The sequence below is a fragment of the Asterias rubens genome, chromosome 2 (assembly GCF_902459465.1).
Source record: "Asterias rubens chromosome 2, eAstRub1.3, whole genome shotgun sequence".
NCBI classification, from domain to species: domain Eukaryota; kingdom Metazoa; phylum Echinodermata; class Asteroidea; order Forcipulatida; family Asteriidae; genus Asterias; species Asterias rubens.
The window spans coordinates 21,996,544-22,020,636 of NC_047063.1; the positions used below are offsets into that span (position 1 = coordinate 21,996,544).

General features: G+C 38.5%; 1 protein-coding gene across 3 annotated transcripts; it reads left to right on the plus strand.

Moving 5' to 3' along the window:
• The first annotated feature begins 97 nt into the window (after nucleotides 1–97).
• LOC117306993 (F-box/LRR-repeat protein 5-like) lies at nucleotides 98–18,912 on the plus strand. Of its 3 annotated transcripts, none has more exons than XM_033791608.1 (10): nucleotides 98–200; nucleotides 2,984–3,130; nucleotides 4,763–4,957; nucleotides 6,856–6,994; nucleotides 7,949–8,155; nucleotides 8,401–8,690; nucleotides 9,965–10,047; nucleotides 12,012–12,647; nucleotides 13,840–14,084; nucleotides 17,961–18,912. In XM_033791608.1, the coding sequence occupies exons 1-9, from the start codon at nucleotides 117–119 to the stop codon at nucleotides 14,066–14,068; spliced, it is 2,010 nt and encodes a 669-aa protein (XP_033647499.1). In that variant the 5' UTR covers nucleotides 98–116; the 3' UTR covers nucleotides 14,069–14,084; nucleotides 17,961–18,912. The 3 variants fall into 3 exon arrangements, with proteins under 3 accessions (XP_033647499.1, XP_033647498.1, XP_033647500.1); XM_033791607.1 differs by having other exon boundaries at nucleotides 13,840–14,079; XM_033791609.1 differs by having other exon boundaries at nucleotides 7,952–8,155; nucleotides 13,840–14,079.
• Nucleotides 18,913–24,093: the final 5,181 nt, after the last annotated feature.

A 24,093-nucleotide genomic window follows, 5' to 3' on the forward strand; every position in this document is an offset into this window, starting at 1 on the left:
CTTTCCAATAGACAGTCTGCTCACGGTCCATACCCGGATCCATAGTGCATTGATAAATCAGGCACAATAAAGCATGCGGCAATTACCAGACCACAAAATATGGACGTTTGGCCGCAATGGCGCCCGCTCCAAGTGAAGTTGATGTTTTTTCGGGACCACACAGTCGCATGAAAGAACTTGTTCGCATTTATTCAAACAAGGTAAGATATAGTGGTTTGTATAGTTTCATCTGAATAAAGTTTAACTCTGTGTTGAGAGCTAAAAAGCCAAGGAAAACTTATTTGAATGTGAAGTATTTACTATTTCATCATGATTTCGTGATGACTGATGTTGTTCTCTCTGCAAGTTTTTTTTACATTGACAACTTATTTGCCATCTCATCTGTAATACATGTGTCTGTCAAATTTTGACTCAAAAGTGTCATCATCATAATTCATCATATTCATTTAAAAGAGAGAATTATGCGTGATATTAAGTCATGGATTTCCTACATCGTCTTCAATGTATGCTTGTAATTGTTGTACTTCTAAGTTCTACTTGTAGTGCATCATTAAAACGAATACCGGACACTTCGGCACCTTGAAGACTCTGCACCAGCAAACTCGGCACCTCTCAAACTCGGCACCCACAACCTCGGCACCTTGCAAACTCGGCACCCACAAACTCGGCACCTAGTTGAAAACGCTCAATCTACCACTGTTGCAAACTCGGCACCCAGTTGGAATTTGAAATAAATCCCGATCCTCGCCGTGTGTTTATCGACAGGTTCGACGTTCGACGATACATCCCTAATAATTAATATGTATTTTTTGTTAAACTGTCATAGTGAGGTCGCCGTTTTCAAAGATCTGTATCAAATAATTAATCATTATTTTGTGTAAATTGACAAAGTGAGTGCGCCCTTTTCAAGACGTTTTTGACATTAATTGAGTCAAAAATACTTAATTTCAATGTCAAATTTCACAATTATTTTTTGGGAACATGTACACGAAACTTTGATCAAATAAAACATTTAATTCAAAATAAAGAGTACGTGTAAACATGGAGGAATAAATTATGGTGTAAATCAATCAAATCTGTTACAGACTGTCGTGCACTTCATGGTTGACTTAGTTTCTTTTGCAACTGACGTCACAGCCCGAATAGATCTAAGGCAGAAGGCGGGAATGGAAGGCGGGAATGGAATACGAGCTAGTAGTTTTTAAAATAAATAATTCAATAAGATAACAAATATTATTTTAAAAACGGGTGCTAATAATTTTCGTAACCAAAATAACCAGAATACCAAAGAAATACAAATCGTAAGCCACTTTAGTTACGGCTGCTGAGATAATTGCACGAATCCACTAAACACCGGGTGAGCACACTGAACTGTCGCTGCCGCCGCGCCGTGTGGTGGGGCAAAAGTCCCCTACGGCCGACAGCCGCCATGTAGGCAAAATACGCTCCCAAATCACACTCCCTTCAAAATCAAAAAGTCATTCTCAACCAAACGCTAACATTTTCAAAGCCCAATACATCAAAAAATAGCAATGCACTTTCACCAACATGAAAACAAATTCGTGGAGGCATAATAATATTAAACAACTTTTTAAAAACTGAACTTGCGGACGTAAAGTTTCCGGGAAAAAAATCTCTGATGCCAATTTTTTGAAAGTTCGGAAGCGGTTATATGGTCACGTCATATAAGCTAGCATAACTACTAATTATTCTAACTAAATTCAAACCAGTTTTTATGGTGTTAAGTACACGTACTTAACTTGTTTGAGTACTTTACTCTTCGGGTGGTGCCTAGTTTGTTGGACCAAAATAGGCCGGTGCCGAGTTTGTTTGGTGCCGAGTTTGTTGGACCAAAATAGGCCGGTGCCGAGTTTGTTTGGTGCCGAGTGGGTGCCGAGTTTGCGAGGTGCCGAGTTTGCTGGTGCCGAGTTTGCAAGGTGCCGAAGTGTCCGGTACCCCTTAAACCATATTAAGGTTTATCGCGATTCAGAAACGCAATGCATTGTGGGAAGGAATATGGGGCGGTTTCTATGCAGTTTCTACGAACTGCGCACGCAACGCCTATACCTTTTGTGTGGGTTCAACAGCGCCCTCTCTTGATATTTTGTTTTCGCAATAAACCTTGGGGTTTAGAACAATTATTATTGAAGTTTGAACTAATTGAATTCTAAAATGAAGATTGAAATTGAATTGAATTGAATTGAAGGGTTATATAATAAGGTTTATCGCAATTCAGAACCGCAATGCGTTGTGGGAAGGAATATGGGGCGGTTTCTATGCAGTTTCTACGACTCGCGCACGCAACGCCTATACCTTTGTGATTGTGTGGGTTCAACAGCGCCCTCTTTTGATATTTTGCTATTAGCGATAAACCTTAATAGGCTGATTCTGTTGAATTTTTGTCCCTACATACAACTTCTAGAAATGTTGGGCATGTTGGGTCTCCTTATATGCTATTATACGGTTCACGCAAGAACTGCAGAAATACAAGACTCTAACAGGAAATTTGTGTAAACATGTCATTGTCACTAACGGAGCTATCACTATCAGCCATCCGTCGAGTTGTCTCAGCGACGAGTTGTCCAATCCGTTGAGTTCTGTCAACCCTCAAGATGTCCAAACCATCAAGTTTTCCAACGGATGAGTTGTCTGAACTCTGCCCGTACGCAACTCTCTCCACTTCTTTTAGCTCTACACCCAAGTACCTTCAGGAGAAGTTGCGATAACGTAACTCCCCTCTTGACAATGGTTTTTTAAACGGTTACCAGTCTGTCGACTTGAGTCAAAATTGTACGTGTTGGACCATTTCGCTCCGTTAGTGTGCACCGAGTCTGGTAACCTTCGGCCTCCTGCCAATCAAATTTGTGTGCCCAATGACGTTACAACTTGTCCCAAGCCATGTCATTGTACTGTATAGACCATGATCTCTCATTCAGCGTAATGACATTCAATGTTTTTCTCATTCCCATCTTTTTGCTAACAGTTGACTGTAACAGACTTCTCTAACTATGCTGACCTGAGGGAGTTACTTTGGAGTCTACGATCGACATTCAGAGAGTTTCAAACTCATGAGTGTATTGAGAATGAGTGCATTATGCAGAAACTCAAACACAGGCTTGATTTTCTCAAGGTATGGTTCAGTTTTTTTATGTTTCTCATGCAACTCAAGATTGTGTAATGTATGTCATCATGGCCAAATTTCATGGAGCTGCTTAAGCACCAAAATTAGCTAAGCACAACAAAATTATGCTTACAGATATGGCTACCAGCCAAAATACAATTTCTTATGTACCATCTATGACTGGTATCCGGCTCTTTTGCGATAAACAGAAAAGTGTGGTTTTTTTTTGCTCTAGCAGCTCTGAGAAATTGAGCCTAGGGCCCAATACATGTAGACTGTGCATTTTTAGCCCTTGGGAAAAAAACGATAATACAACTCAAACAAATACTATATTTTTATCTTGGTTCTTGGTTCTTGGTTAGTTAATCCCTTTACAGCCCCATTTGGGCTAAACTGGGATGGTGGGAAAGTGACGTCAACAGCCAGGTGGATAAGGTGCCAAAAGAAAAAAGATTAAAGGTGCACTTTTTACAGGTGCAGAAAAAGAAGGAAAGAATTTAAAGGACAATTTAAGAGGCTGCATTGCTTTGATGGCAGGGATGGCTGATGTTTGGAAGACCTGTACGCATGGAGCTATGTGTAGGACAGCAGATGGTGGGAGCCTGTTCCAAACTGACATAGCCCTTGGAAAGAAGGCATATTTGTATGCATTAATGGTTGGAATTGAGTGGGTGATCGACTCGTCGTGAGATATTGGTAGCATGTTGAAAGCACTGTGGGAATGTAATATTGACAAAGCTGCAGTGAATTTTGTAGTACAGTGTGTATTATTGAATCAGACGGCGAGTGTGAAGTAGATCCCAGTTTAAACGTTCTACAAGCTGTGTAACATAAGTTGTTGTTCGATAGTCAGAGAAGACAAATCTGGCTGCTCTACCAAAAATAAAATCTTCTCTTTAATTATATTTATACAAGTTTCTTGAAAATAAAGATACCTAAGGAAATTTTTTATAAATACTGTTTTAATTTGTTTATGATACAAACACTTTGTCAAAAATAAACATAAAACAAACTTTAAAATAGGGATCAGGATTCATATTTTTTGGAGACCCATACATGTGGCAATCATGCCTAAATTTGTGCAAGCTTACATAGTTTTTATGATACTACATAGGATGAATGATTTGATTGTCAGCCTGGCAAAATTTGTTATTGTTTACAAGAAGCCAGACATGGACGAGGTCAAGTTCTATGATGTGTCATAACTTTTATTAAAATAACATCTTTAAATGTAAAGTTTCACTTAAAGGTAGTGGACACTGCTGGTAATTACTCCAAATAATTATTAGCATAAAACCTTACTTGGTGACGAGTAATGGGGAAAGGTTGATGGTATAAAACATTGTGAGAAACGGCTCCCTCTGAAGTGACATAGTTTTCGAGAAAGAAGTAATTTTCCATGAATTTGATTTCAAGACCTCAGATTTAGAATTTGAGGTCTCGAAATCAACCATCTAAACGGACACAACTTCGTGTTTTTTCTTTCATTAATTTCTCGCAACTTTGTCGACCAATTGAGCTCAAATTTTCACCGGTTTGTTATTTTATGCATATGTTGAGATACAGCAAGTGAGAAGACTGGTCTTTGACAACTACCAATAGTGTCCAGAGTCTTTAAAGTTATGTTGTTTGTTTCTATAGGTTGAGAATCAAGCCGTGTACAAAGTGCATTCGGACAACCGTCTGAGTGACATGCAAGGGCTCCTGGAGGATGGATGTCATAGGACGGAGCATCTCCAGTCACCCAGTGAGATGAGAACCATCGGGAGTCAGATCAAAGACGCTCTGGAAGTCTTCACCAAGAATTTCCTACCTCATATGCAGGAGGAGGAGGAGGTACAGTTGCTGTTTTGCTGTCCTGCACTTTTTTATTTCTGATATATTTTTGAGTTTTTCTACTTTATAATTTCTTGTTTTCAGATGTTGACTTTCAGTCTCGTAAATGTGACGGGCTGTACAAAAATGAGTCGCTTGTCGCACAACTCGCAGTTCAGTACGGGGCTGGGTTTTTTTTTTTTTTTTTTTTTTATGTGGTTTTATGCTTAGAACTCTAGGATCTATATTTTCTAATTTTCTTAAATAATGTTTTTTTTATTGATAAAGGTGAATTTAACATGTTCTTTTTGTTAATCCTTAGTCTTTAATAGGTGATTTTTTTTTTAACTGGCTGTTTCTCCAGTTTGGGTTATTGTCAGATAAATGACATAAATGACATAATAAAGTGTGATATGTCAAAAGTTCATTTTCCCCCTTGTGACTCATTTTCACAGAGCCCATCAAAAAGTTATTTATCTTTTCTTGGTTAGCTGAGTATACTTACCCTTGAGTTGAATCTTTGCTTATGTCCCCCTGAATAAAAACACTTTGCATGGTAAACCAAGTAAAAGTTTAATTTACATGAATGTATGATCAATTATGCTTTTGAAACAAGTGGCTGGAATGTGCACAGTAATAATTGTGTTAACCGGTGTCCTGTGTGGATGTATTCACCATGTGGTATCATATTGCAGGCTGATATAATTATCATTCAAAATCACAGTGGATGATATACACAAATCCAGGCGCGCACCGGGTGCACAGCTGTTGAGCACCGCGCGCCACTGCTGCGGTGTACATGTGCCTAGTTTTGTGCACAAAGACATGAGGAAATCATGGTCCTTTTCACTCTTTATGGAAATTTAATGTTTTCCTCAACGACTTACACAATTTCCTTGCCAGGACATCATGATACACTAATGAAGATCACTGACCACAAATATTTGCATCTAAATAGAAACCAAATCATCTTGAAAACGTTGATTGTCTTAGGTGAGTTAAGGAAAAAGACACGTAAACTGCTTAAAAGTCGCTAAAATGCGTCACATTTTGTCAGAATTTCAGTATTTTACTTTGTGCTTAACTTTAAAAAATTTATTAAGAATGTAGTACATCGTTATATCATGTAGCCATGTCAGGGAAACTGCATAGATTGTCGAGTGAAAAGGAAAACGATTTTATCATGTCTTTGTGCACAAAATTGGGCACAAAGACACCGCAGCAGTGGCGCGCGGCACCCATGGCAGCGCCCAGCACTTGCGCAACTGGATTGGTCTATAGAACGGTCAGACAGTAGGAGTGTTGACTGGGTCCTGTGTTGATGCATGCACTACATGATATCAGATTGCAGGGTGGTTGGCATGGTTTATCATTCAAAACCACAGTGAATGATGTAGAATGGTTAGACAGTAGGAGGGTTGACCATGTTCTATGCATTCACCAAATTAAATCAGATTTTAGCTGACAAAGTTTATCGTTCACCACGTGGTAATAATAATAACAATGGATTTGGTGAGCACTTTATGCAAACCTCAAAGTGCTTTACATTAACACAATCAAATTACAGGCTGGCATAGTTTATCTATCATTTAAAACTACAGTGGATGGTGTTGAATGGTTAAAGGAACAAGTTGCCTTGGAGCGGACGAGTTGGTGTATAAAAAGCGTTTGTAACCGTTTGTTATAAAATGCACTTGGGTAGAAAGATGTTTTAAAAGTAGAATACATGTACAATGATCCACACAAACTTGCCTCGAAATTGCGTGGTTTTCCTTTTACTCCGCGAACTAACACGGTCGGCCATTTATGGGAGTCAAAAATTTGACTCCCATTAATGGCCGACCATGTTAGTTTTACTAGTTATGATTCCCACTAGACACCAGTCTACAATCTAGCCCGTCTTTTTTTTGTGTCTGCAGTTTTTCCAGCCGTTATTGATGCAGTATTTCACATATGACGAGCTGAAAGAGATTCGATATAATGTGATTGAGAAGCATTCTCTACACACTAAGTATAACCTCGAACAAGACAAGGAGTCGTCTCATGAGAATACCTCAGGTAAGAAACTCATTAGGGTGTCGCCATCTTGACTATCTACCGTTCAAAGCCATGTAACCATGCCGATGCTGGAGGAAGAAAGAAATGGAGGTAGAAAGAAATAATCTGCATTGTGTTCAATTCTGGCGTTTTTTTTTTTTTTTTTTCCAATAACATCTGGGAGGTTCTTGGGCTAGATTAACGGGTGAACCCAGGCCAACAAGCCAATTTCAGGAATGTTCACAAGTAAAATGAGTTATTTGTCGACCTAGGTAATTTAAGAAGAAACAAATTATACATTTGAAAAGAGCATTCTCTACTTACATACTGTTAAAACCCCATGTTGATACCACAGTTGGTTCAAAAGTTGTCAAGGTAGACACTCCAAGAGGTGAGACAAAATGATACTTAAAAAAAAATGGGTTTTAAAGATGAGTTGATTGTTGAATTATAAGAGATGTTAAATTTGCATCGGGGAAAAAGAACTGCCTCATTAGGGTGTCGCCATCTTGACTATCTACCGTTCAAAGCTGGGCAATCTCGGTAGTCTAGTTGGTAAGACACTGCTTTAGAATTGCAAGGGTCGTGGGTTCGAATCCCACCCGAGTAACATGCCTGTGATATTTTTTTCACAGGACTCTGGGAAAGTACTGAGTATACAGTGCTAACACACCTCGGTGTATGGGTTAAAAACCAAAATTAATATTGATTATTGAACTTATGCGGCACGTTTTCTTTCAATTCAAATATTAACCCCTTTTTGCGGCACTTTTTCTTCAAATTCAAATATTAACCCCTTTCTGATGTTATTTATCAGAAAGGAAGTTGGCAATATAAAATAAGATAAATTTTGCATTTTTAACATATTTGTGAAAATTTCACCCCCGTTTTGGCTTGTTTCTCCATACTAATATTTCTGAATAACAACTTGCCGTTTCATCTCTGATATTTGCAATTGTATACAATTTTTACCAGCAGAGAAGGTGGATGGACTGAAAGAGGACGTTGAGGACAAGGTGACATGCAGGGTATCAGGCCTCCCATCGGAGACTCTCCTTCAGATCTTCTCCTACCTGAACCCTAAGGATCTCAGTCACTGTGCTCAGGTCTCCTCTCACTGGAATGAAATGGCACTGGATGGATCATTGTGGAAGAATCTCTACCCAGTCAGATGGGCACAAGGTTAGGGCTGATACCATCCCTGATATAAGGCTGTCCCCCAAATGTTCCCATACTTAAACCCACTAACCCTACCTAAACCCTAAGGAGCTTCCCAAAACACAATAATAATCACTTACCTCGGACCTGCAGTCCATGGGCTCTTGTCATAACGCTGACTGGCGAAATGTCATTCAGAATCATTTAAACATCATAGAGTAATGAGTCTGTAGGATTGAGTTGAGCATTACACTCCTTTGTATTCACAGGTGATTGGAGTTTCTACTTTGACGAATCGGACGCCGAACTCCAAGACATCCCTCCCGAAGACGACGAAGAAGACATCTACGTGACCAAAGATGAAGACGCAGACTTTGACGAATCGGAAGCGTCAGCGGACAGCGATGAGAAGAACAACCATGCAGTCAACCAATCAGTAACGAGTATCCGACGAGAAACGAAGATGCTGGAAGGGATCGCTAAATACCTTATTCCTGTGGTGGGTCACGGAGTGGAGAGATTGAATCTATCGCAGAGTAGAGGACTTAATAATGCAGCGGTAAGTGTCAGCTTGCTCCCCTCGCATGGCAAGAATGAGACATGTTTGCTTTGTGGTGTAAGCACTAAGGCTTTGCCTAAAACAAGGGACTGTAGCTATGGCCATTGCTGCCATTGCCAGCAGCAACAACATTGTAGAAGTAACTTGGACACGGCCTGCCAAGCCTGGAATTTGAACTTTGAGAGGGCAAGGCCATTTTCATTCTGCAAAGGGCACTTCCAATAGAAAATCTATTGAAGTGGCACCAATGCCAAGGGCAACAGAGGCCAGGGCCTCCTTTTAATTTCAGGCTTGCCAGTATACCCTGGTGATTATTTTGATAGATTTCAATTTTGTGTTCATTTTCATTTCATTAAAGGGTTATCAGACATGTACATGTATCTGGTTGCAGTGATAGCAAGTCAGTTGTATTGTTTAACTCAATATGCATAAACTATTGTTGATGTTGCTTTTAACTGTTAAAGACACTGGACACTATTAGTAATTGTCACAGACTAGCCGTCACAGTTGGTGTATCTCAACCTATCCATAAAATAACAAGCCTGTGAAAATTTGAGCTCAATCGGTCGTCGAAGTTGCGAGATAATAACGAAAGAAAAAAACACCCTTGTCACATGAAGTTGTGTGCTTTAAGATGCTTGGTTTTGAGACCACAAATTCTAAACCTGAGGTCTCTAGATCAAGTTCATGGAAAATTACTTCTTTCTCAAACTACGTTACTTCAGAGGGAGCTGTTTCTCACAGTGTTTTATACCATCAACCTCTCCCCATTACTCGTTTTATGTTAATAATTATTTTGAGTAATTACCAATAGTATCGACTGCCTTTAATCAAAATATGTATATGCAGCTTTATAATTCACATTTATTTATTTATTATTTACCCTTGCTGTGTTCTTATATACTGTATACCTATTACTCAATCTTCTTTCAATGTTGTTTTGCAAATTAAGAGCACTGGAAATGTATTGGTTGCTGTTAAAGTGCAATTTTTCATACTACAAATATGTGTTTTAAAAGAATCATTGAAAATGTCAAATTGGAGGTATTTGGGACATGTTCTTGCAAAATCAAACAAATACTTGAATTATCTAAACTTATCCAAAATGTTTACGTTTTGATGTAACATCTAATTAAAATCAAACAATCGGCATTGTAAAGAGATTTTGCAACTCTTTCAGTGTCAGCCAATAATTTATACTGACCCTGATGGGTTCTTTTGTTTTAAAAAAACTACAAATCCAGTACTTTTTCTTTAAATTGGATGTTATGCAGGTTTACCGATTGCTGGCCAACACACCCAACTTGAAACATCTAGATTTGTCACTCACCAAGGTCTCGGATATTGCTTTCAAAGGGTAAGACAGAATTATTTTCCTTGTTTTTTTCTGCCTGTTTAGAACTTACTTTTTTTTATTTTTTTTTAATGCCCTTTGAGTGATCTTCTGGCCTTGGAAGAAATATATACAACTATCCAAACAAAATCCAAGTGCTTCATGTTTGTATATGTTGTTGTTTTTTAGTCTCAAGTTGAGTTCTTTTCAATTTGCTGCATGGCTGTAACTACTTGGCTCTTGGATTTGTTGTGTTTTTGCATTTTTTGGACTTAATGCAATTTTTTATCTTTTTACTTTGTACACTGAATCGCTATTAGCTTTTGGCCACCTGTGTCATTTTGATTGTGTTGATAATAAATATACTAGAAATATTCTACAACTGAAGTTTTGTCAACAGAGGAAGAAGTAAACATAAACATAGGCACCAGTTGTTTAGGTGTAGGAAGAAACAGTGTGTGTGCTTGCTAACATTTTAATTTCATGTCACATCTTTTCTTCTAGCATTTCATTATTTTTTTGTTTCCTTTCTTTTAGGCTTTGTGTGTTTTTACTGTGTCATTTTTACTGACTTGTCTCTTGTGATTTGTATTTTGGCCTAACTTTTGCTGTTTACTTAAATTTTTGCTTTTGTTTTTACATGTGAAGTGCATTGAGACCCTCGCATTAGGCACTCTATAAAAATGTTATTGTTGTTGTTGTTGTTTTTATTATTATATTATATGGTTACAGTTTTCCCCTTGTTATTGTTTACATCATACCGGTCTGAAATATTTTGCATGTGATCCATGCTAGCTTTGATACCTTCTAATTTAGTTAGTGAGATGCCAACAGGAAAACGTACAGTGTGTGTGTGAGTTTGAGTATGTGTGTACAGAGTGGTGAATGAATAATAGTATGTTCATCTGTACCATGGGTGTCCAGCTTAGGAAGTCAACCTAGGTCTTCCATCCTGTCTAGGAGCTGCTAATGTCAGTTTCAAATTTCACTCCATAAGTTTAATTTTTCATTTTAAAGATGCTATGTCAGATTTTTGGCCGATTGAACCCAAAAAGGTATTTTGATGGGGGTCGAGAAAGTTACAAGCTTTCATTTGAGCCATTGCTCGAAAAAGTCTGCCAATTATAAGTAGCAGTGAAATAAAGTGCTCAAAATTAGTGTTTGTCGGGATCCCAACAATATATCACGTGACCAATTATTATGTGTTTTATAAGAAACGTTTAAAATTGTTGTCATGGTTCCTGACCATTAAAAGTAAACGTTATACTTTTTTCCGTCAGAGCGGGTGATACTCTTTGAAACACCATTCACTCAAAAAAAAACAATTTTTTAATGTTTCGGGCCAAAAATCTGACATAGCATCTTTAAGACATTTATTTCAATTCCAGTAGATAATCATAATACCAATAACAAAGAACAGTGAGAGGATTAATGGAAATGGGGGCATAGCCAGAAAAGACTAAGCTTGTGGGACGTATACCTGGACAACACAAAAACACAAATGATCTAACATAACAAGTGCAGTATGAGTATATGATTTGAGGCATTGCATGGTGAGGTATCAATATGTATTTGGTTTGCGGTAACACAATGTGTGTATCTACTTGCCAGGTAGAGTATTATTGATATTTAACTAGGACAGAATAGACTCCATTATTATTATTATTATTAAACAAGATTTATATAGCGCATTTCCAAAGTAGACCAATGCGCTTTACAATAAAAATTGAAATTAAATACAATAGAAAGCAAATTTATGCACACACATAAAAAGCCCAAGAAACAGAACATTAGAAGAATATGTGAACTAAAGTGGCTAAAGAGAGACGCAACTTAAAACAATAAATTAGGACAAGGCCTAAGGGTTAAACTAACAATAACATAGCGGGACATCACAATGAGGCGAACACTAAGAGAAATTATTGGTCAACTAAATAAATAAAACACAAAGTCTGTTTGCTACAAATGTAAAACTTTTCTCGTTTTAGATTTGGCAAGAATGGCTCCGGACGGCAGCTGAAATATCTGAACCTCGCCGGATCCACCAGCATCTCCGACTCCACTCTGAGGAGACTCGCGGCTGCTATTGCACCCCCGATGGAAAAACAACAGCCAAAATGTGACAACACAAAAAGGTCTAATGAGATATCCTGCACCGGCAGTGAATGTAACAGCCATTGCCGTGGCATGAACGCCAGCGACGAGTTACCGACCGACAAAAATGGCCGACCGATGGTGCGGTGCCACAAACACACAGTCAATGGATCAGAGATTGCTAACCCGACAAGTACTGTTACCAGACTGAGCAGTACTAGAGAGAGAATAAATGTTATCTTGAATGACGCAGATGTGACCCAGCGTGACGCTGATGTGACCCAGCGTGACGCTGATGTGATTCGCCATGACATGACTCAGTGTGACGCTGATGTCACATCTTACAGGACAGAGGGTGGTTTGAGCAATGACAGAGGTGCCATAGTGGCCCCAAGGACTTGTAGCTCCAACACCCACTCAATAAAAGACACTATTATTATTAATCAGGAAGGCAATGATACTGAGGGGCGGAGTCAATTGGAGTTCCTAAGCCTTGCTGGATGCTATAAGATCACTGATAATGGGCTAAGGTGAGATGGTATTAGATATTCTGTACCATGTTTCGTGCAGGGTTGATATTTATATCTACCTTTTAAAACAGCTACCTGAGCGGAATGTTTTCAACAGAAATGGTATTTTTACTTGTTTATAATGCACTTGTTCACCATTTTAATGTAATTTTGATATGTGTACACTTCTGAACTTTTCGTAATTATCGAGTAAAAAATCAGGCCCCTACCTAAAGGTTTTTTGAAAACCTAAAAACACTTCTGCCGTTGAGAGCGTCAAAGGACAATGCCGCTGACGTCATTTGTGGGAGCTTGCTTTGTTATACATCCACGCTGCAACAAAGCGGCTTTATCTACTTATGACGTTTTGAGAGTGATTACGTAACGGGGCTTTTCGCAATTCTCGCAGAAAAGCTCTGGACAAGGGCATACAAAATTATTGTTTTTTTACACAATTGAAACCTATTTATAATCATATGACTAGATTTCCTTATTCATCGCAAACATTTTAAGTGGAACTCAGCAAAGTTCACGACTTGACATTTTCGTTCAAGCAGGTCTTTAATCTGATTTTTTTGCCCTTGGGAAAAAATCAGAAAAACTTTGATTAAATAGACTTAAAAGTCCTCTGAAGCCCATGGCGTATGTACATGTAGGTCAGCCCTTGTACTCGATAAGCATTCCTCTTTTTTTTCAATGACCAATATCATGCCTGTTTATAGTGTCTATCATGAATACATGAGTATGCTGGATTTGCTATACAATGCACTACCAAGAGTTCTGCATCAATGACTGGGTGAGGTCGTTTTTAAAGACACGAGGACGCTATTGGTAATTGTCAAAGACCAGTCTTCTCACTCGGTGTATCTCAACATAAACATAAAATAACCAACCTGTGAAAATTTGAGCTCAATCGGTCGTCGAAGTTGCGAGATAATAATGAAAGAAAAAACACCCTTGTCACACGAAGTTGTGTGCTTTCACATGCTTGATTTCGAGACCCCGGTAAAATTTTCGTCTCGGTAAAATTATCAAGAACCAGGCCTCGTTTGGTTTAAACCACTAGTTGAAAACCTCTTCACCACACTTTGATTCCCATTTAAGTGTATTTCACATAGGAACATTGAGTCCACTATTTGGTGATCAGGTGAATTGGGTCAATATGAAATTTGTTTTTTCTTCAATAAATGTCATTTTGTTTGCGTTTTTGTAGATTGTTAGCCACTAATGGAGGGCTCCCTCATCTGAAGCATCTTGACCTATCAGGATGCCTCAACGTCACATCGGCTGGACTCAACCAGCTGGCAACGGTCTGTCACGGCATCGTTCAGGAGGAGTTCTTCTACTGTGATAACATTCTAGAGGGTCCGTACCCAGACACGGCCAGCGGCTGCCAGAATCTTCAGTGTAGTAACTTGGTGTGTTGCCGTAGTGGCGAGTAGAGCCTGGGAAGGTGAGGTACGTTTCTCTTTTCAATAATATTTGCTTGTCGAGTTGACCTACTATCCGTACAGGGGTTTCCCTTAAAATAAAATTGTCAATAGCCCGCTGGGCGAGTCAACCAAAATTCGCGATCGCCCGCAAAAATTTTGAAACGAAAACAAAAATACAACAAAAACACAGAAGTGAAGCCCTTAAAATTGATTTTGGAGGGCTTTATCTTTTTATTAACTAAATTTATTTAATTGTGCACAGTCTGCAGGCATAATGCCACAACGTGCCGCAATTCTTTACTCCGTTCGTTAATGTGTACAGCATTGAAGTCTAGTCAAGAAGATCATGAATATGGAATTATCAACAGCCATCAACGGCCAATCACAGCGTCAGGAATGTTGGTCAGAATGGACTTTGGAACGACTGTGCGTGTTGTGTATGTGCTGTGCATACTGCATGGACCAGTGGGCGAATGTGTACTGTGAGGATACTCCCATACTCGGCACGATGTGGTTTTTTCCATCGTGTTTTCAATGATTGTAAGTGTATTCCGAAATGAGCGTTACTACGATAGCAATTCAGATCCTGATCGCGGCCAAATTAAATTCAGCAAATATCTAGTATTGTCAGACTTATTATTTTCAAAGCTTTAGTAAAAGTTTTCTTTGGGATTTTGTCACTGCATCCTCATTTATATGTGAAAAGGAACAAACATTTGACTCGCCCGGCAGGCTAGTGAGAAAGCGTTTTCACTCGCCCGCCGCTATTTTCACTCACATTTGGCAATCGGGTGACCGCTAATTTCTAACCCTGCCGTAGCCATTCAACCATTGGTGGCATGTCGTGGCCCAGCATTGTAGATTGCTGGACCCAAGCTCTGTTGCTGTCGGTAGCAGAGTGTGGGTTCATATACTGGTCATGTCACTTGTGTCCTTGAGCAAGGCACTTAAACCATTTGCTTCGTAAAAAGTTGGAAGGTAGAGCATTCTGCTCTGCCAGCCAGGTTCCTTGTGGATGATGCCATGCCTCATCCTTATGGACTGTGAAGAGGATACGCCTGTTTCGGCCCCAGGAGTAGGTGGCAATATGCCCCTGGTGGCAGTTGACTCGAGTTGACAGCCTTGCTCAGTTAATGTAGCCCTTGCCTTGATGTGGCAGTCCTGCCGCTTGATATCTCAAAAAAAACAAAATCATGGATTTGGTTTGATAGAACAAGTGTGTATGCACAACTATCTGGGCACAGTTGATGCTATCAACTAAATGTTGCAGGCTGCGTCAATTTATCTATCATTCAATTCTTGTGAATGATATTGAATGGTTAACCAGTAGGAGGGTTGACTGTGTGTGGTGTAGATGCATTCATCACATTTACAGGCTGCAAAGTTTGTCTATAATTTAAAATTACATGAATGATATATTAAATGGTCAGACAGTAGGAGGGTTAAGAGGCAGAGGATTATGAAATCCTCTGTGACCTTCACTTATTCTTACTGGCTTTCACTTAATCCAAATGACCTTTACGCCATTGGCGTTTACTTAATCATGTTGACCTTTACTACTAAATCATGATTTTAGCCAGGATGTTGAGATTTAACACCTGCATTGACTAAATAGATACTCTGCAATATCGCATGTATGTACCTGAAAGAGTGTACAATGGTTTTACAATTTTGACGACCTAAAGAAACTCGTATATTTCTAGCACCATGCGCCCGATACTTTCAAAAAATCATTTTCTACATAGTGTTAGCCAGAGGAGTCTTTTGGACACCTGTTTTATGTGATACCTGTTTTATCTGTCATGTACATGTAATATGTACTGTAAGTAAACAATTTGGACACCCAGTTTTTAAGTTTCCAGCAATATTTGGCACCCTTTTAAGGGAACACGTTGCCTTGGAGCGGTCGAGTTGGTCTTTGAAAAGCGTTTGTAACCGTTTGTTATAAAATGCATACGATTATAAAGATTCCACACAAGTATCACCCAAAATTGCGTGGTTTTCCTGAGTGTTAGTTCTCAAAGTAAAAGGAAAACCACGCAGTTCCAAGGCAAACTTGTGTGGATCATTGTATTCTACTTTCAAAACATCTTTCTAGCCATATGCATTTTATAACAAACAATTACAAACGCTTTTTAAAGACCAACTCGACCAATCCAAAGGCAACGTGTTCCTTTAACAAATTCTGGCTAGTGCATAAAACATTGATTCCCCAGCCACCTCCTTTATAGTATCAATTCAAATAATAGACCTTGCATGTCTTGTGCTTTATTATAACATTTTTATACCACTTTGGTCCCACATACATTGATTATTCCTATGAAGGAAACAAAATCGCAATAATAATAGCCCTAGTCTATACATGTAGTTAGTTTCCATGGAAATCATTTACAATATCCTTTGCACGCTTAAATTTATTCCTAAAGATCGATAGATTTTATACAAGCCAATGATTCTAATATTGATTCAGGTGCTGTTAGTACAATGTGGAAGATTTCTATTGATTAACCCTCAACCCCCCTCGAGTGGTTTCGCTAGAATCCTTCCTCACTCAACAAAATCCGATAACATAAACTCAACATCCAAACTGATGAACTCTTGTCAACCCAACACCCAAACTGTTGATATTGTTTATTTGTTCTTAATCCCTGATATTATTTTAATCTGTGGTGTATTATGTATATTAAACACAGTTTAGCCCATGGGATACAAGTTTGATTTTTAATAAAGCAATAATAATAATAGTTAATAACAATAATAATACTTTCTTGTTCATGCCGTGATAAAATCAACTAAATAAATATGAGGGTATATAGAACGCCATGAAATAATTACTAGCATAAAACCTTACTTTGTAACGAGTGATTGGAGATGTTGATAGTATAAAACACTGAGAGAAACAGCTCCCTCTGAAGTGACGTAGTTTTCGAGAAAGAAGTAATTTTCCATGAATTTGATTTTGAGACCTCAGATTTAGATTTTGAGGTCTCAAAATCAAGCATCTGAAAGCACACAACTTTGTGTAACAAGGGTGTTTTTCTTTCATTATTATCTCGCAACTTCGACGACCAATTGAGCTCAAATTTTCACAGGTTTTTCATTTTATGCATTAATGTTGAGATACACCAAGTGAGAAGACTGGTCTTTGACAATTACCAATTGTGTCCAGGGTCTTTAAACAAAATCAGGGGTAAAAGTTGTTGTTTTTTACAACTTTTAAATCATGGCACTTTAAAACAAAATCCCCATGTTTTATAATTTTATCAATGGTTCAGGGAAAAAATAAGAAAAAAAGGGGGAAAAATGGCTCAGCTGTTTTCCTGGGTGAACCTTGATGGATAATTACTAGAAGAGTGACACTGAAAGAAATCATGATAATCATTCAGGGTCAACCTCCATGTCTCATCTGATCTGCGGAGAGAGTTTTTTGATAAATTATCAGTCGTAGATACAATCAAACAATCAAGCCTAGGGAAATTTACTTCTCGCGCTAGTCGCGCCTCAAATGGTTGCGTCTCCGACCTCTTAAATTCCCAAGATGCTTTGCCCCAGGTACAATGGTAAAATTCACGCTGAAAGGATTTAAGGATTACCATCAATGTCTGATTGTTTTTCGTAATTAAACATGTCTTGAATAGTCATGAGCCATGTTATTGGTTCACCTAATAGGTAGTTGTGACTATTTTTGTAGAAAGCAGTCGCGACTATTTTTGTAGTGATCGAGGCGGCACGATTGACTGAGTGGATGAAAAACAGGTAGTCGCGAGTTGGCAAAGCAATCAGTAGTCGCGACTACATTACTAGTTGCACCAGTTGCCCAGGCTTAGACACAATCTTTGATTTTTGGGGGTTGGTTGTACTGATATAGGTGTTTTTTTTTTCTTCAATTTTTTTATTTTAGTTTCCGATGAACAAAGACTGGCAAGAACTTTCAACAAGATTTACAAGGGATTGGCGTAGAAGTAGACAACAAGTCTTCACAATTCATCATCAGAGATCAAAGTGTATTTAAAGCATAATTTAAGAAAGGGTTTAAATTGAAAAGAATAAATATAGCAATCTTTGGTTATTTACGTAATATAGTCATTCCTCAAAGCTGTCTGGACAATTGTGCATTCCAGACATTTTTGATATTGTAATATGGTAAAGCTAAATGAGTCATTTGTCAAAAAAAAAAATCAGTATGGAGAAACAAGCCAAAACAAGACAAAACAAGCCAAAACAAGCCAAAACAAGCCAAAACAGGCCAACAGGGGTGAATATTTCAACAACCAAATTTTGTAAATTTGAATACGCAAAAATATTTTATTTTTCATTGGCAGCTTCTTCCCTGATAAATAACACCTAAAATGGTTTTAAAAAATTGTTTACTTTTTCTCAGTTTTGTTCTCTTGCATTTCTTGGTCTTTATACTTAAACAACTTTTGAACCAAAGATGGTATCAACAGTCGTATTACAGTCATAGTATGCTCTTTTCAAATGTATAAAAAAAAGTCCTGGGTCGACAAACGACTCATTTTGCATGTTTACGGGAACATTAAAACAGCTTTTATTTGATGACCTGCAGAGGTAGTATTATGACTATGATAATTTTCGTCGCTGATTTTAGGTAATACTATAATTGCTTTTTAGGCAGAGTGAAAAAATAGACTTGTGCTAGTCATCAGCTTACTTTGAAACTGTCTGATGTATTATGTTATTCAAGATTATTTAATATCTATAAACTTCAAAATCTTTTGATTCTTTCATAAGAAAAGGAACACCCTGACTCAATAATTTTGATTGGACAATGTAATTCAAACAAATCTTGGTTGGGGGGGGGGTTATAAAACTCAAGGCACTGGTGACAAATACACCGATTTAAAAATGTGTGTCACTGTTAAAGGGAAGGTACACGTTTGGTCAAAGCAAATACTAACTTGAAAACTGACTTGGTAACGAGCATTGGAGAGTCGTTGATAGTATAAAACATTGTGGGAACCGACTTCCTCTGAAGTAATGTAGTTTTTGAGAAAGGGGTAATTTCTCACTAAAATAATTAAAGACTTCTAGCTAGAAGTCTTTTATTCCTATCTGAAAGCAAACAAATTCGTCCAACAAGGGTGTTTTTCTTTCATTGTTTTCTCGCAACTTCAATGACCGATTGTGACCAAGGCCCTTACAGAGCAGGGCCCACTTTCATGGCTCTGCTTACCGTAAGCACAGAATCGGTGCTTACAGCAAGCGTATTTCACGGGTTAGCGGCGAATTTTAACTTCTGCGCATGCGTACTTCACATTACTAGGCGTTCTACGCTTACAAGGCTAGCGCAGAAATTCGGCGCTTGCACGTAAGTGGGAAATCGTGATCGTAAGCGCAGAATTCGGTGGTAAGCAGAGCCATGAAATTGGGCCCAGGTCTAAGCGCAACAAAATTATGCTTACCAGAATGATGTTACCAGCCGAGATACCAGCATGCATGTACAATCATACAAAATTATTAAGCAATATTTGCTGCTAAAGCAGCTCTATTAAAATTGGGCCCAGGCTAATGGATTACTGTTTATTTAAAAATGTAATCAAACTTTCTCTTGTAAGCCTAGCAGTGTCCTGGCGTCGATTTCACAAAGCCTGAAGATTCATCTTAGTATGATTTGTCAGTATAACAATATCTCCATGGTAACACCATAGTGATTTGTGTTGTGACATCACACTTTGCTAATGATCAATCTTAAAGGCAGTGGACACTATTGGTAATTACTCAGAATAATTATCAGCATAAAACCTCACTTGGTAACGAGTGATGGGGAGAGGTTTGTAGCATTAAACATTGAAACGGCTCCCTCTGAAGTGATGTAGTTTTTGAGAAAGAATTAATTTTCCACAAATTTTATTTCGAGACCTCAGGTTTAGAATTTGAGGTCACGAAATCAAGTATCTGAAAGCACACAACTTTGTGTGACCAGGGTGTTTTTTCTTTCATTATTATCTTGAACTTCGACGACCAAATGAGCTCAAGTTTTCACAGGTTTGTTATTTTATGCATATGTTGAGATACACCAAGTGAGAAAAGCGGTCTTGGACAATTACCAATAGTGTCCACTGTCTTTAAGTCTTGTGAAATCAAACCCCTGGATTGTGTAATGTTTAGATGCATGGCTTTACTTGTACTTTATACAGGGTGTTGCTTGGGTTAATGTCGATAGTGTACCCAAGCGAATGAAGTCTTGCAGGTTTGTTGTGACCCATGAAGATGAGCAGAGTATACTGTTGAACAGTATGTTCGGAAGGTCAAGACCACACCGGCTCTTCTCATCTCCAACACTCTCACAAAAGAGATTTACACATGGTTAAACGCAGTGGACACTATTGGTAATTACTCAATAAAGTTTTGTTTAGCAAAGTATTTTATAGTACCATGAAAAGTAAATAAACATTGAATACAAATGCCGTATATATTATATAAAAAAAATTACCTATATCACTGATGGATTAATGTCACTGTGCTACCCAAAACAAACAGCACCTTTGGCTACGGCTATAACTCATGGCCATTGACTGCAGTAACAATGTTGAAGAATTTTAGGCGTTCCAGCCATAGCCACTCCTGAAGTCATCAATTCAGACGCAGCTTCAATCTTTGTTAAAAACGTGTTTAAATGTTTTGGGACTTGCATGTAATCCATACAAAATGGTGGCCAATGTTTGCAAATAAAGGAAATGTCAAAAGGTCAATGCGCAGGCATGAGACTTTGCTCATTGTTACAAAATAGGCAATACATGTAATGTCATACAGGTTTGTGTATAATTTGAAGAGATGTCAAGTGGTCCCAATTTTATCAGTTCTATGCTTGAGTGATTTTCATTTATGTTCACAGATACTAATGGAGTGGTCTAGAAATAGTTCATGTTGATACTTCTATGTTTTGTTTTAGCAGAAGTAACTAACAGCTTTTTATTCTCAGTTGTATCACAAGGGCAGACGCCTGAGATAAAAATGTTTTGTCATTTTTGCTTTGGGGTGTGTGAGTGTGTGTGTTTTTAGAAGACAAGAATTATGCCAAATCCCTCATTAAAATAAATAATTAAAACTTAAAGGCAGTGGACACTATTGGTAATTACTCAAAATAATTATTAGCATTAAACCTCACTTGGTAAAGAGTAATGGGGATAGGTTGGCAGTATAAAACATTTTGAGAAACGGCTCCCTCTGAAGTGGAGTAGTTTTCGAGATAGAAGTAATTTTCCACGAATTTGATTTCGAGACCTCAAGTTTAGAACTTGAGGTCTCGAAATCAACCATCTAAACGCACACAACTTCGTGTGACTAGGGTGTTTTCTTCTTTCATTATTATCTCGCAACTTTGAGGACCGATTGAGCTCAAATTTTCACAGGTTAGTTATTTTATGCATATGTTGAGATACACCAACTGTGAAGGCTAGTCTTTGACAATTACCAATAGTGTCCCCTGCCTTTAATACTGCATAAGTTTTAATTGTTAACATTATAGGTATGCATGTGTAGCAAGCACCTAATTTGTGTACATATTTAGAGCTTGTTATTGACCATCACTTAAGAGGTATCCTTGGTTTAATGTCCAGAAATATATAATAATGGCAGGCTGTTCTAAATATATGGGCTCAGTCCAGAGATTATGTCATCCTATTTTAATACAGACACCTGTTAGCTTGTTTGGGCTGCCTTCGCGTCAGCTTTTAATAAACAGAAGCCTTCTCATTGACAGTTTAAGAACAGGCTGGCGATCAAGTAGTGATCGATCAACCCTTCTTATGTGCTTAAGCCTTTATTGATTGTGACTGCCGCAGTCCAAAACAAGCTCTGGAAGTTTACGGTTTACCTTATAATCCATCATGGAATTGAATTGTTTGTCACCATGTCGACGAAGGTGTGCTCAATTCATTTGGATGGTGGCATTTTGTTATGCCATAGAGCAATGTCCTTTTTTGTGAGCGAGATGTGCATTTCCATCCATACATTCATTAATTTGTAGGTTTATTTTCTAATTTAAAAATTACAGATTTTATCCTTCGGGAAATTCTCTGTCGAAACATTGGGCAATTAGGTATATTTGCATTTATGCCTAGGTCTTTTGGTTTGGTAAGCAGTTTCCAACTTATAATTAAATTATTCTCATGAAACAAATACTCAACAGGAGTAAGGGAAAGTATAGGCCTACGTTATGGCAATAACAACTTTGTATACGGTCAGTAGATTGGATATTATGATGATAGAGCAAGAAGTCTAGAAAGCCCTTTTCAAAACCAGGGTTTTTGCTTGGTTGGCTCTGAATTGGCACTGCGCATAAGCCGAAGCATTTTGTTTCTTAAATGGGCATTGCTAGTGTTGCCAATTTGTTGCCTTGCATGTGTGTCCATTGTGTCTCCTCGATACGGTAAATATTGACATGGTCTGAAGGACTCCGAGTTGGACTCAAAAGAGGGCGCTGTCGGACGAAATTTCTACATGATTTGCCATAAATGTATTTCTACCTCTATGATTTTACAGACAGAATTTCCCGCCACACACAGCGTGTAGCATATCAGCCATAAAAGTCACGGATCGTTGACAATGGTGATTAGCGTGTATAGGTGTAGTAGCCGAGCAAAATGAGTAATCATTTTAATAGTAGGTGTGGTGAGATTACAATGATTGACTCGCCCTTTTTTAAGCGAGTGCGATGAGAACACCTACTTACAACAAATAGCTGCGACTTTGCCGTAAATAATACCAGGGTAATCCTGAATGACAATATAAACGCTGTTGCAAACTTAGAAATGAGTTGAAACCAACGGTTACCTGCTGCATATAGTACATCACATAAGGTTCAGTGCATGCGCGCTCATGTACAGTCATGTACATGTTCACCGGACGGTTTTTGCATAGCCCCGGACACGATTGCATATGCAAAAGTGTCCGGAGCGGACAGTATTGCATGGCGGACACAATTGCATCTGACACCCTACCTCCATGCTAAGGCGCATGATGAGAGGCGGTGGATCCAGCCGTGATAGCGGAAAAGAAAATGCACGTTGTGATGGTGTTGCTGTTTACCAAACCTCTGCAACGTTATGATGTAATGCGTCGCGCCATGAAAGAAGGCCTGCGTGTGCTGCTTATTTAACATCAGAGTTGCAGGGGAGCGATGGATGGAACATTTATTGCCCCCTTCATAATCGCGACATCAACGGGAATCAGATGTTTTTAGTGCTACAGGTATAGAGATCCGCTAAAAAAATAGCGCCACTCTCTTTTGACGGGAGACTGGACAAACAACGGCTAAAAAAACAGAAAGAGCGCCGGAAAGCAACATTACGTAACACAGAGCAATATGGTTGACAATGGCCTTTTGTATCTTCTTAAATTGGCAGAGCGGGTCATTGTTCTATTGAAGTGAAGTTGGTTTTTAAGCTGATAACCAAACTTTAATTAACCATCCCCACACCATCAAACGCCCTTTTGCCTTGCCCTTTTATGAGGTGCCCCATCAGCAGACAACGATCCGCCAGCCAAATAATAAAGATACTGCTCCCTGTTGAAAAACATGAGTGACTTTACAGACACCTTGCCATTGAAAGAACTGGACATGAAAGATGACTTAAGCAAACGTGCCAGTTTTGTATAACAACAATATTATTCGAACGTTTTAGCCTTGGAGAAAGACGCTGGTAAGGTCGAAACGTCCATTAACGATTTGTCTGCATTTTAAGTGTCCTGTAAGTTGATTGGTAATAAAAACAGTTTGCACCAGCTAATTCTAAGTTTGCCACAGCTATTTCTAAGTAGGATTTGAAACTTTGCATGGTGGAAATACGATGGAAAGGTTTGCGGTAACACCAAATCTCTAATGAGTTGGGTGGTTCTGGAAATATAATTTGTATGCACCTATTTAAATACCCAACGGCCGAACATTAAAAATGGCGAACGTATTCCGTCGACCAATGGCGTTTAATTCACTGCAGGACGGACACGATTGCATATGCAAATGTGTCCGGGCGGACAATATGCAATAATGTCCTCCGGATAGTATTGCATAG

Bases quoted from the DNA above. Each gene is read 5' to 3' on its own strand.
- LOC117306993 (XM_033791608.1), top strand. From the start codon at position 117: ATGGCGCCCGCTCCAAGTGAAGTTGATGTTTTTTCGGGACCACACAGT. The intron at 4,958-6,855 runs GTACAGTTGCTG...TTGTGTCTGCAG, and splicing joins ATATGCAGGAGGAGGAGGAG to TTTTTCCAGCCGTTATTGAT. The intron at 8,156-8,400 runs GTTAGGGCTGAT...TTGTATTCACAG, and splicing joins CCCAGTCAGATGGGCACAAG to GTGATTGGAGTTTCTACTTT.